The sequence below is a fragment of the Alosa pseudoharengus genome, unplaced genomic scaffold (genome assembly GCF_046254945.1).
Source record: "Alosa pseudoharengus isolate Yale_2024_CS ecotype anadromous, Long Island Sound unplaced genomic scaffold, YU_APseudo_1.1 YU_APseudo_1.1_scf_16, whole genome shotgun sequence".
NCBI classification, from domain to species: domain Eukaryota; kingdom Metazoa; phylum Chordata; class Actinopteri; order Clupeiformes; family Clupeidae; genus Alosa; species Alosa pseudoharengus.
Window position 1 is genome coordinate 36956953 of NW_027468630.1, and position 13937 is coordinate 36970889.

The 13937-nt window shown below is 41.4% G+C and overlaps 1 protein-coding gene across 1 annotated transcript in view; it reads left to right on the forward strand.

The window, feature by feature from the left end:
- Positions 1-13937, forward strand: part of LOC143126014 (anoctamin-1-like) — a 197835-nt gene that overhangs the window by 145535 nt on the left and 38363 nt on the right. Inside the window, exon 18 of the mRNA XM_076287933.1 lies at positions 12742-12853. Within this exon, the coding sequence (XP_076144048.1) occupies positions 12742-12853 (112 nt within the window). The remainder of the gene's footprint in view (positions 1-12741; positions 12854-13937) is intronic.

Below are 13937 nucleotides of genomic sequence, written 5' to 3' on the forward strand. Positions count from 1 at the left end.
TAATGCACCAACAACTAGCAAGGAATGTGAATTTTGGCACATTTTCATGATCCACTGGGTCGTTATGGGCCACACAAAATACGGTGTTGCTAAAATTACTGTGGCTATTAGAGACATGCGTTCATGAGTATCCAGCTACATTCAATGAGTTAAGTAAAATACATTCACACACACACAAAAAAACATCACTAATGTTGTGGACATTCCTTTATTCTGAGATACATCAATAGGCTCTCAAAACAATCCCAAACAGACATAAGGTCTTTATAGAGCAAATCCATATAGATTATTTGTCAAATAAACCAGTAAAACAGAATTAGGCTATGGAATATATAACATTCACACTCATAGCTCATATTTTTAAAATAAATCAGTGAAAAAGTATCCTGACAAACAAGCAGCATTTTAATGCCTTAGTCATATTTTATAATTTCAACATTTTCTCTAGGTTACCTGATAGCCCAGTTTGAGAGGTGCAAGACGCGTGACATTATTTATTTTTGCAGCCAATCACTGCTGTTTTTTTTTTTTTTTATTGATTTGATTTTAGTCATAGAAGCTAAATTCGAAGGCAGGCCACAGGTAAAATCCAACGAACCGCATTCACCCCGCAAGGCAATAGTTGAATAGAGCTTTTGAGGTATTGCCACTGCGCCAACACTGAAAGGCACTGTTAGAATGCTTGGATCAAGCCAGGTTCATGTCACTGTCTGCTCACGTTGGTGACCGGACCAGGGCAAGCACACTTTCGCAGTTCCCGCCGGAAATGCAGTCTAGTTATTATTATTATTCCCAGGTCCCTAATTTTTTGTAAGCTCCTGCCCCTAGACCTTTTGAGATATTGCCACCGGTCCAACTCTGGAAGGTCTGGTCAGTACTGGTGTAAGTTGCTTGAGAAGATGACGTCACTGACCCTTGTTGTTCTTCCGCCATATTGGATTTTTATTGAAACCGAAGCTTTCAGAGGTCACAAATTTTGTCCGATCTCCAAAACTTGACGAACATGATCCCCAGACCAAGCCTCATAAACGTTTTAGTGCATACGGAATGTATTCACAGCACTTCACTTTTTCCACATTTTGTTACAGCCTTATAACAAAGTGGATTCATTTTCCCCTCAAAATTCTACCCACAATACCCCATAATGACAACATGAAAGTTTTTTTGAATGTTTGCAAATTTATTCGAAATAAAGAACGAAAATAGAATATGTTCATAAGTTTCACAGCTTTTGCTCAATACTTTGTTGTAGCACCTTTGGCAGCAATTACAGCCTTAAGTCTTGGAATATGAAGCCACAAGCTTGGCACACCTATCTTTGGCCAGTTTCGCCCATTCCTCTTTACAGAACCTCTCGAGCTCCATCAGATTGGATAGGGAGCGTCAGTGCACAGCCATTTTCAGATCCCTCCAGAGATGTTCAATGGGATTCAAGTCTGGGCTCTGGCTGGGCCACTCGATGATATTCACAGAGTTGTCCTGAAGCCACTCCTTCGATATCTTGTCTGTGTGCTTTTGTCCTTTTGAAAGATGAACAGTCGCCCCAGTCTGAGGTCAGGAGTGCTCTGGAGCAGGTTTTCTTCCAGGATGTCTCTGTACATTGCTGCATTCATTTTCCCCTCAATCCTGACTAGTCTCCCAGTTCCTGCCACTGAAAAACATTCCCAGAGCATAATGCTGCCATGACCATGTTTCACTGTAGGGATAGTATTGACCAGGTGATGAGCGGTGCCTGGTGTCCTCCAAACATAATGCTTGGAATTCATTCCAAAGAGTTTGGTCTTTGTCTCATCGGACCAGAGAATTTGTTTGTCATGGTCTGAGAGTTTTTCAGGGGCCTTTTGGCAAACTTCAGACGGGCTGCCATGTGCTTTTTACTAAGGAGTGACATCCGTCTGGCCACTCTACCATATAGGCCTGATTGGTGGAATGCTGCAGCAATGGTCATTCTTCTGGAAGGTTCTCCTCTCTCCACAACCCTGGAGCTCTGTGAGAGCGACCATCGAGTTATTGGTCAACTACTTAACTAAAGCCCTTCTCCCCCGATCACTCAGTTTAGAGGGACGGACAGCTCTAGGAAGAGTCTGGGTGGTTCCAAACTTTTTCCATTTAAGGGTGATGGAGGCCACTGTGCTCATTGGGACCTTTAAGGCAGCAGAAATGTGTCTGTACCCTTCACCAGATCTGTGCGTTGAGGCAATCCTGTCTCGGAGGTCTGCAGACAATTCCTTGGACTTCATGCTTGTTTTGTGGTCTGACATGCTTTATGACGTTGCATGTTGCAAGCAAATTTATTTAATTGGTTGGGATAACATGGGATGGTGGTGAAGAAGTTTGCCCCATGTCTGGAAGTCCTATAATGTGAGGTTCATATGTGATAATAAACCATGCGAGTCAATATTGAGTAAGGATTCACTTTAGGCTACACAAATAATGATCCCTGAATTGGACAGGCTGTATAGTGTGCCATATGTAGACTATTCAACGTAGGAACTGAGGAAACTTGTGGATAGCTGGGAATTTTGCTACACCCAGTGTGAATTTGCAGCTTGTTAAACCTACACTTGCAGACGATGAAATGAAGCCAACGTAAATTAAACTTACCAATAGAAGCACACCCCTCAAGTGTAGTGTGATTCAAGCAATCAGGCATACCAAGTGTTTGCAACTACTGTCACTACCAGAAACTAGATAGATAGATAGATAGATAGATACTTTATTGAATTTGGCTACTGCCTCGACTGTCAGTCTGAGCAATTTAATCAAATAAATAGCCTAATTATGTCAATGTTGCAAGAAGGCAAACCACGGGGAGACATAGGTTATGCCTCCATGCTCCCAACACTAATGGCTCCCACACACAGTTGCGTGCATTACAGTGCTGGAGACGCATCCCGTTCACTTTACATCAGGCACGGCGCCAGGATTCCAGTTTTGGATGGGCCAGACCAATTGTGGGTGGGCCTTAAATTAAAAAAGTTGCGAAATCACAGTTTAACCTAATAAAAATTACTGACTAATATACTGTTATACTATCTGTGCTTACATAATAGAGATTTGAATAGCTTGATTCTCTTTAAATATTGTGTCGCATTGTAAAAAGTTTCGGTGCATAGGACGGACCTTTCCGCAATCGCTCTCCTTGGTTCTGACCAAAGAGCGTTTTGGAATCTCCATTACGCACCATGGCTGTGCTTTAGCGCATATCTCTAATAGGCTATAGACTGTAAAAGTGTTCAGGAGTCATTCAGGAATTATTTCCCCAAAACAGAGTTAGTTCTGCTCGTATAACATGAGGCAGAATATTTCACAATTATGTTTAATTGTTTAAAAGTTTTCAACAATACAGATAAACAACACTGCCCGACAATATAATCAGGGCCATTGCTTGCAGTTGAAAACATTTGGGGCTTAGCCCATAGTCTAAACAGTTCTCGCAATTCCCATTTTGCCTGCCCTTGCTGCTCACTTTTCATAAATTAATTCACCGACTCAAGCCTCATTATGCCACATTCTTTGAATATTATGGACAATAATATTTTGACAATTAAAGGATGTAATGACCTGTTGCTATCTTTACATTTATGTTTGCTAAAAATGAACTATAGCTTATAGCCACCTAGCAGACTCAGTGGCTTTTAAATAGCAAGATCCATCATATAGTTCATGTTATGTTTAGCTTAAGGAGAACAAATCATTGAAGACTTACTAATTTGATTCTACAAAGGCAAAGTTTGGCCAGCTCCAGATTTGGGTCGAGGATCTTGCTTGACTGTCTTTTGATTTTTTTATTTGCTTGCACATGCCTTGAAAGGCTAGCCGGGTGCTTCAGTTCAATGTGCCGTTTCAAGTTTGCTGTGGATGTGACTGAAGTGCGGATTTTCTTTTTGAAAGCCGGCGGGCAAAGTTTGCACAGAAATGTACGATTTTTCCCATCCTCACCGACCTTGTCATTTTTAAATGATCATACGATGCCTCCTTGCTGCCTTGTCGCCTACATGCTGTTTGTGTTTTGATGACTCATGCGGTGGTGCGACAGGGGTGGCTGGTGTTGCCAGGTTGCCAGCCGGCTTTTCGCCTGGAAGGCTCTATAGAAATCTGGCACCCTATTGAACGAAGTTAAAGTGAATGAATGAGTTCACAGTAATGTTCATCAGGAAGTAATACAGTACGTTCAGTTCACGTTCGCCCAAAATATGAACGAGTTCATGAACTATCGTTCAATGAACGTGTTCAGGCACAATACTGATGGTCACAGTCTGTTACCTTGCCAACCCACAAATAATGCAAATAAAGTAGTAATAATAATAAAATTAACTTTTTTCTTTTATTTACCACAAAGCCTGATATACAGTTATACACCCTAATTCATGCAGGCAGTAAGTCAAGAATCCGTAGCTTAATCCAAGTAGGCAGTCGTTCTATTTGTCGTCTTCCAGAAATACTTTACCAACATGGATGCGCGAGGACGCTCGTGCCCAACACTAAACTCGTGCATGGTCATCTACCAATCAGCATGTAAAAACTGGTGCCAGAAGTTGCAACTATGGAACGCCATGTTTTAAAAAATGTCAGCGGCCAAATACCATGCTAATTGGCTGAAGCTAACCCTACACAACCCAATCTTCTGTTCCCCTAACAGGAACTTCTTAGGACCTCCTGACCACAAGCAACACGGACACACAAGTGCAGATCATCAGTATTTATTAATAACCTCCCCACACTCTCTTCCCACCATACGTTCTGCAGCAGTAGGCAATTACAACACCAGGAACAATACACAACATTCAAGTGAATTGCGCAGCATAGCAGTTGCATACATCACACCACAAGGCTAGGCTAAACTACAAGGAAATCCCATTCAATATACAGAACACCACAAGGCTAGCTACATCAGCACATATATATATATATATATATATATGTGTGTGTGTAAGCAGTGCAGTAGTAAAAAGTAAACAGGTAAACTAGTAACAGCTAAAGTGCGAATGCTAGACAGGAGGTGAGGTTTTGTTCAGCAGTGTTACAGCCTCTGGAAAGAAGCTGTACCTGAGCCTGCTGGTGCGGGAGCACAGGCCAGACGGGAGTAGACTGAAAAGACCATGGTTTGGGTGGGTGGCGTCCTTGACAATGGATTTGCCTTTGTTTTTACAGTGTTAATGATATGTGTCATGGATGGAGGGGAGTTGGGAGTCAATAGTCCTTTGGGCAGATTTCACTACTCTTTGTAGTGCCTTGCGATCAGCAGCGTTGCAGTTGCCGTACCATACAGAGATGCAGTTTGTGAGTATGCTCTCAATGGTACAACGGTAGTTTTCAACTTTCTTCAGGGTTCGTAGAAAATGAAGGCGCTGATGCGCCTTCTTCACCAGACAGGGGGAGTTGAGAGACCAAGAAAGAATTTCAGTGATGTGTACCCCAAGGAACTTAAAGTTAGACACACGTTCCATCTCAGCACCGCTGATGTGGAAAGGGATGTGTACCCTGCTCTTGACTCTCCTGAAATCCACATGATCTCCTTGGTCTTCTGGGTATTGAGTGCCAGGTTATTGTTTTTGCACCACATAGCTATAGGTGGCAGATTTAAAACTGTGGGGGACTGTTGAGTGGGCCAGAGACATGTTAAAGATGTTGGTGAAGACACCAGTGAACTGCTCCGAACAGGCTCGCAACACACGTCCGGGAACTCCATCAGGGCCAGCAGCTTTCCGAGCATTCACTCTGCCCAGGATATCGCAGACCCCTGAGGTGGAAAATTGGGGTATGTCCTCATCTGGTGAAATAGCTGACTTAAAGGCTGCCTCCTTGTTTTCCCAGACAAATCGAGCATAGAAGTGGTTCAGCTCGTCTGGGAGGGAAGTAGAGGAGGGTAGGGAAGAGTTGTAAAGGGAATTTGTTGGTGATTGTATGTAGGCCTTCAGTAGTGCTCTTCAATCCTTTTCTTGTAGGTGTGTTTGGCGCTGAATATTCCCTTCCTCAGGTTGGATCTGGCTGAGCTGTAGGCCTCCTGGTCTCCTGACCTAGTCAGTCAAGTCAAGTCAGTTTTATTTATAAAGCGCATTTAACATGCACATAGTGCAACCCAAAGCGCTCCAACAAACAAGACACATAACAAGACAAACGATGCCGGATGGAGCGGCGTAGTCGCCAGCGTGCCCATGACATCAAGACTTGACAAATACATTTAAAAAATAACAAATACAAAAAATGCTGGACGGAGCGGCGTAGTCGCCAGCGTACCCGTGACACCAGACATACAAGACAGACAACAAAACAAATAAACAAATAAAAAGTGGGGGGAAAAAAGAAAATATATTTAAAAAGGTGATGTTAAAATTAGTCCAATTTCCAAAACCAGCTGAAAATGTCCAAGGGCAATGATGATCGGTGAAAACTGCACAGACCTAAAGGCTGCATCCCTAGCCTTGAGGAAGAGGCGAACTTTGTTCATCCAGGGTTTCTGGTTAGGGAATAGTTTCACTGTTTTATGTGTAGTCACTCCCTCTACACACTTGTTGATATAATTCAGGATAGAGTTGGTGTTTGTATGGGAGACTGTACCACCACATTTATACCGAACAAATAATTTCCATATTAAATATCCATTGCACATCCCTGCACTTAACTGGTGGCCAGGAATCCTCCCTGGGCACAGCGTGAACAGCTCACTGGCAGAACGCCCCCACGTCCTCTTCTGCTCGCCGATAGGCTGGAGCGCACCCTCGCATGCACCAAGTAACTCCTCCCACTCGCTGCAGCCTAGAGGGAGAGGAATGCACAGGCTCAGCACTGAAGGCCAACGATGCTGCTTAACCCATACGGTCACTGGTAGACGTTCCTTTGGAGTCAGATTGAGTGCGCTGTATCAATGTGGTCTCCTCCACCGCTGCTTATCTTCCTCAACAAACCACCGCCTCAAGAGGAAGTAAACAGATCGCTAAGCTAATTGCCAGCCCAGCAGCCAGACTCAGTCACTGACTCAAAACTCTTACGTCCCTCCACTATGGATCGCCTTGGCATATCAGCTCCTCAGTTCCCAGCTCCAGCACAGCCCTGTCCCGTTGGCACCGGCAGAATAAACAACAAGGTGAAAGGGGAGAGAGCACAGACACGACCAAACACCACAGCAATATGATTACATGCTACAGTCCATAAATGTAAGTGACTTGTCTCCCGCACCGGCGCGTCTCATATCCCGTCCCTCCACAATAGTCATACCTGGGATTTTATACCACAGCCAGCCAATGCACACTTCCCTCCCCGATCAGCTGGTTGTCCAGTCCTGATTACTTGCGTCTGGCCACTAGTTAACTTAAGCCCTTCTTACACTGAAAGACTTTGTAAAGATTTGCAAAGATTTGGAAAAGATTTTTGAAAGACTACAGTCTCAGACCCTCTCACATCTAAAGACAAGTGATAGAGTTTTAAGTCACAGACTATGATTTTGCAATGACTGCAACTAGATTACTTTAAATTATTACCCATCGTGCAATAGATATCAACAGGAACTGAAATGATAGCCTATTAAACTCAAAGTCATATTTTTGTGTTTCTGCAACATTGTTTCATGCGTGACATCTCTAACCGATATGGAGTTGTTCTGTCGCGTGGAAGAGCCGACTAAACATGTATAAGAAACTAAATAACAAATGATCATATTCATGGGTTTCATCAGGTCTCTTGCTACAGCTGTCGCCTACTTTGCCCCTTCCTGTTTGGTGTTGAAGAGAAGTCACTATTGGTTTTTATTGTTCACGTCATTATTTGCATGAGCCACGACTAGAAAGACTTGCGATAATATCAAACATGTTTGATATTGTCGTAACAGCAAAATTAGAAAAAGACTGACTCCGACTGACTTAAAACCGCTAAGATTGGCACCTTACACTTAACAATCTAGTTTACGGGAGCGCGCCGCAATTCCAGTACAACTCCCATGATTTCTGTCCGACTTTGGAAATTTAGTCACGACTGTGAAAACAGACCAAAATCGTACAATGTAAGGCCGCCATTATCAGCAAATGATACGAAGCACAAGATACACAATCAAAACACAGGTTAGACAGGTTTGATCTTTTTTGAGACAGATAAAAAAAAACATGTGTAAATTAACCCGTAGGGACGTGACGTATATGTAAATGTGCATTTAGTTGGTCTGCCATGACTACTCTTGCTGTTTTAAAAAATTGGCTGTGTTTCCCCATTAAAAAATTAAATACTTAGGGCCCTATCGTGTACACAAGCGCAATTTACTTTATACACTGGCGCTTGTATCATTCCTATTTTGCATTGAACGCACAGCGGAATTTTCCCTCCACAGACGCAGGTCGTTAAATTAGGAAATTAACTTGTGCTCCTGGGGGCAGTTCAGCGAAAAGAGGAGGCGTGTTCTGGTGCAAACGTTCCCTGGTGCTATTTTGCAGATTCAGAAAACAATTCCGCCACTGACCAGGAAAAACCTAGTCTAAAGTCAGTGGCGGTTATTCAGATGCTATTTTAAGGGTGCATGTATATTGCCACAGGGGCGCCTGCAGGAATGAAGGAATATATGCACACCCATCTACAGACAACCCTGTGCACGCACTGAAATATTCAAAGCATTGATAATATTTGTCCGTTTCCCGGTTTCGTTTGTGTGTTGGTCACCTAAAACAGTGTTTCCCACAAAATTGGATTCAATTTGTGGCGGTAGCTGACTTGGACAACGGGGGTTGGGGGGGGGGGGGGTATTAAGATCGTCTTGGTAGTGTATAGGTCTAATTGAGTGCCTGTCACTTTAAGACGTTTGAGGGAACCCTTGCCATTGTAACACAGTTGAAAGGCTGCTGATGTGTGGATGCAAAACGTTTTCTAGATCGTTAAAATAAAGGTTCATATACTTCTCCTTGGGACAAGCACTTTTGAATTTTGGAAAACACTTTTCCATTTACATTGGGATTTTGCAAACATTCAGTGTCAGAGTCAATAAAATGAGCCCTTCAACGAAATTGACAAGCAGCTGTAAGTAGGCTAAGCATGCTGAATTCGATATCCAAACAGTATTTTAACGTTAGCTTTGAGATACTGCTTGATTTCATAACTTAACTTAGTTTAGTCTCTTCAATGTACCGGTAGCCTACTATGTTGTGATAAGACCTTAGCAGAGTTCACTTCAATGCAGCAGTTTTGAATAAATTTGCGCAGCATGGTCACGATGCTAAGCGGATTTAATAGCAATTTAGCCAGACGTCTTCTATGCAATGCTTCTATGTGGCAACAACAATCCTTCAACAATCGTGAATATTTTGTTAAATGCACATGCAGAGGAGGGGCAGCAGGCTACGAGAGAGAGCGGGGCGGGGCAAGGAAAGGCTGCGTGTGTAAAAAGCGCAGCTCAATGGCAATGCAAGGATTTGACCTTATATTTAAATTCAATTCAATTCAATTCAATTAAACATAGAATATTAATCTGTGGCGGCCGATTTTTATTTTGTGGCGCCCCGCCACAGATTAGTCAATGTATGGGAAACACTGCCTAAAAAGTAGCCTATATACAACTTCCACATGCAATATCTTTACAACAACGCCTAATAACGACTTATTCATTTGGAGAACTTTATACAGCCCTATAAAGGCTAAAGTTACCTTTATAGTTTTGTCCCAATTTACAGTTGTTTATGGCTTTAAACATTGTGTTAGCTTTAAAATCAGCCTATAATCATTATTCCAGCTGTAACGCTAATGTTTTGACAAGCACCACAATTTTGCCTACCTTGCCCATCTGAAATAACTCCTTTGCTGCCTCCATCCTTTGCTCCCTCCATCCTCGTTGTTTTCAAAAGTGAATTAGCTTAAATCAGTTTATTGTGCGTTGATAACCAGCAACCATAGATGGTAAAAGTAAGTAGCAAGCCTACAATTTCTGTAATTGCTGCGTCCGTGCGTTGTTATTATCTCTCCTGCTCAAACAAAAGTTGTGTGTGCATTAAATTGATTTTGATAACGTGTTTACAAACTTTACTTTACAGAAAATTTTGTAAATAGCCTACTGTCATGCAGTTAATGGGATACTGTGCAGGGTTGGGAAGTTATAGTAGGTCAACTTGGTGTGAAGACGCATATAGAGGAAATTGTCTCTCGTTGTTGAGTTGCCTGATGGTAAGCACAGTGTGTACAGCAGTACACCTGCTTGGGCATAATCTAGCGTGTGCACAAAGCACATACACTTTGGTCCTCTCATATACACGGACGCAGCAGTTCCCATTTCTGCAAATCATACATAATTACAAGGAAAAATACAAGGGATCATTGTGGTGTCCATTAAGATGTGGAAAAATAAGCATAAATCTAGCGTACACGCCATTTCCATGAATCATGGATGTGTTGATGACATAAATGAGGAAATATTAGAGGACTTAAGGAGACGTGATGTTGAACTGCATATGCCGATGCCATTTAACCCAAATGCCCAAGCAGCAGCACGGGAGAGGAGAGATTATCTGACAGAAGAACATTGCAAAAATATCATCATTCATTCATAGTGATTCAGTTAGAGTAAGCCCAAAACATCGGAAAGTGTGTCTTTGTGACATTTCTGTATTGACATTTTGTCAAAAAGAAAAATCAATAGCAAACTGTTCCTAACTGAACAGTCCTTGCTGTGAACAGCTACTGGCTGCGACAAATCCGCCATCATAATAGCAATCCGCCATGGAACAAGCGCACCAGAGTCCTGCACGGGTTCGGGTGCCTGCAGTCTTTCAGAACGAAGTGGCTGCTTATTGATTAAAAATCACCTAAAGATGACTCTTGACATTTTGTCATGGTGGAGAGAGCATGCTTGTTTATTTCCCAATATTGCTTAGATTGTGAGATCTATTGCCATCCCTGCAAGTGAGCGAGATTTCTCCTATGCGTGGAAAAAGGTAGGCCACATTTTTTCCCATTCAATCTTGCACTCAAATAATATTTATATTTGCCTATATGTGCATAAAGTTTCATAGGCTAATGCATAATCCGGTGTAGGCTATGACCGAACCATTCCTTCATTTAGCCTACTACTGCTGTTAATGTAAGTTTAATGATGTGTGTGCAAGGCGGTGTTTGAATCCTAAATTAGGCTTTTGCGTGGCGATAGCCTTGTAGCCGCATCTGCTTGAAGAGTGGTAAAATGTTATCAGTCGGAGTGTTGTATTGTGGTTTTCATCATGTAGGATAGGCCTGTCAACTTCAGCTGAAGTTGGATCTGCAGTGTTAATGGTTGTGTAATTAGTTCCTTAAACGTGTCTGTTTAACTTGGGTGGTAGACTGATTTTAACTTGGGTACGGGTCGGGTGTCAGTTTTATTTAATGCGGGTCGGGTCGGGTACGGAATTTAACTAGCTCTGGTATCGGAAAAAGGGTCGGATGCGGTTTTAAACATGACTGGTACGGGTGGGTGCGGATTTAAAAAAATTGGACCCGTGCAGGACTTTGAAGCGCACCTGTTGTTAAAGGGAATGTGAGATGACGCTCTGATTGGTTTATTGCACGTTACTCCCAAACCACACCCATGAGTAATGTAGCTACTTCAGACCAACCCATTTTAGATTTGTGTCGGGTGCAACAGTCATTTATCCCACTGGTAAAATAGCAACAGCACCCAAGATCCACCCACAAAGCTATTTGTGCTTTGCGCAAAGATACTTCAGTTTCAGATCATTAAAATAGAGCCGTTAATTTCCTTGTTAGTCTCTATTAAAAGCTGTTGCTCACTTGGTGTGAATGACACTATTTTGTGCGTTCTTTTCAGGAAAGCCGAGAACATGCATGTATCCTAAATTACTTACACCTGGATTGACACTGTCGCTCCTCATTGTGGCTTGAATTCATGAAACGTGTTGAGCTAAGATGACCAGACTTGGATGTTTTAATTCTGTGAAATGGCCCTCTGGAAATGTAAACTCCTAAACATGGAGTGTTTAAAAGTTTAGCCACAAGCTAAGTTCAGTGCTATTTTGATTATGCCGTCAGCTCAGGGTACTGGTGACAGAGTTGTTCTTGGTCTTGGCTATAGGAGGAAAGGGGAAGAATATATTTGGAATATATATCTAATATATTCAAATATATAGAATAGAGAAAATATAATTGGTGGCTACTCATTAAGGACAGGGCCAGACAGCTCTAACTTTGCATGATTGATTTGAGTTATAGCTCCTAGTTATTTTAATGATTTTAGAAATATAACATGAGAGGTTGTCAAGCTATACGCTACATTACCTGGCCATTTAAAGAAACGAAAAGGCCGGGCTTTAAGATGAAATTACTTTTGTTGAGGGATGGTACCACCATGGTATCCCCCCAGTTATAGTAATGAAAGTCGACATAAGTCATGGCTAATTAAGGAGATCATCTATTTATGTTATTAATGACGGTTAAAATCTCCACAAATTACAAATTGCAAATCTGTTAAGTGGAGATAAAGATACAGTTGAGATAATCACTGGAAAATCTATAGAAAAGTCTGTGTACCTTATTTTTTCCTTGACTGCCAATTTTTATGACTGATAATTTATCCAGAAGAAGGTTAGCAGAAAGAGCATAATGCTAACATAGGTTAAGATCTTTGCTCTATTAGTAATTAGTAGACTTTTTCCATTTTATGTTTGCTCTTGCTGAACATTTGAATGTTGTTGTACATTCATTCAGCCTTAAAGTATGATAAGTATCTTGCAAGTTGTCTCCAGATGTTACATAGCTTTGTTTTATGTTTGGTTTTTCCAGAGGTTCCGAAGACAGACAAGAGTTTTGAGGAAAGACTCATCTTTAAGACATTTGTCTTAAAGATTGTCAATGCCTTTACACCTATAGTCTACCTGGCATTTTTCAGAGGAAGGTAAGGACCTTGTGCAAATATGTTGATTTTATGTAAGTTTATGTAAAGACTAACTAATAGTAATAATGCACCAGCCACATAATGAACATGGTACACCAGACACATAATGAACAAAACATACACAAAATGTGTAATAATATGTTTTGTGACTGTCAAAAACTTAAATTTCAACTAGGGTGAGTGAGTCTCACCTATAGTGATGGGTATAGCACCTGTGAGAATACAGTTGTTACTTGACAAAGAGTTTTCAAGCAATGAAGCAAAAATTTTTCGATGACAAGTAAGACCAAGGGTCAAATCTTATGGCCGGTGCATTGAATGCAACTTTCTTTGCTTTTCTTTGCTACGGTTATCATTATCTCGCCAGGCGTACACATTGTCTAAATAGTTAATGAACTTGCACACCCACGGGTGTGTGTCGGTGAAAAGACATGGTGTGGTCAAACACATCGATCACTGAAAATTATAATTCCACTGACCAAGAAAAACCTCCAACAGAATAAAAAAGTGCATCATTTCCCTCGCCGCCGCTGCTGGAAATCAAGCGCCACTGCAAAAAAAAAGTTGCCTAATTAAAAAAAAAAAAATAGACGCAAGTGAACTTCAGGAACAGCTGCCGTTCGTTCAGGTTTCATGTCAACAAATAATAGTAGGCTAACGTTGAAGGCACAGTCAGGATTCCACAGGAGATCACGCCTGTTTGTGTTTATGTTTAAGTTTATTAGCAGACGCATTTTTGTGCAAAAAAACGTAGCCTACATTATAGTTAAGGCCACTATGTTCAGACCAATTCGTTCGTTCAATTTTTTTGGGGATTTGTAAAACTATATATTTTTGGAATCCTTACAGACTGAAGAATCAGAAAATCTTTGGTTGACAATTTTCAGAAGTCATTAACTGCAGTCATTTTGGGTCCTGAAAACAATGTACTACTACACTAAAATCGCCATAGGCTAATTTGCTGATATCTTGGCAAATTGAAATTAAAGAAAATCTGAGGTAAAAAATGTTGAGGACAAGATGTTATACAGCATTTTTAGAAAGGGTCCTTAATACAAATCCACTGTATAACATTTAAATCAGG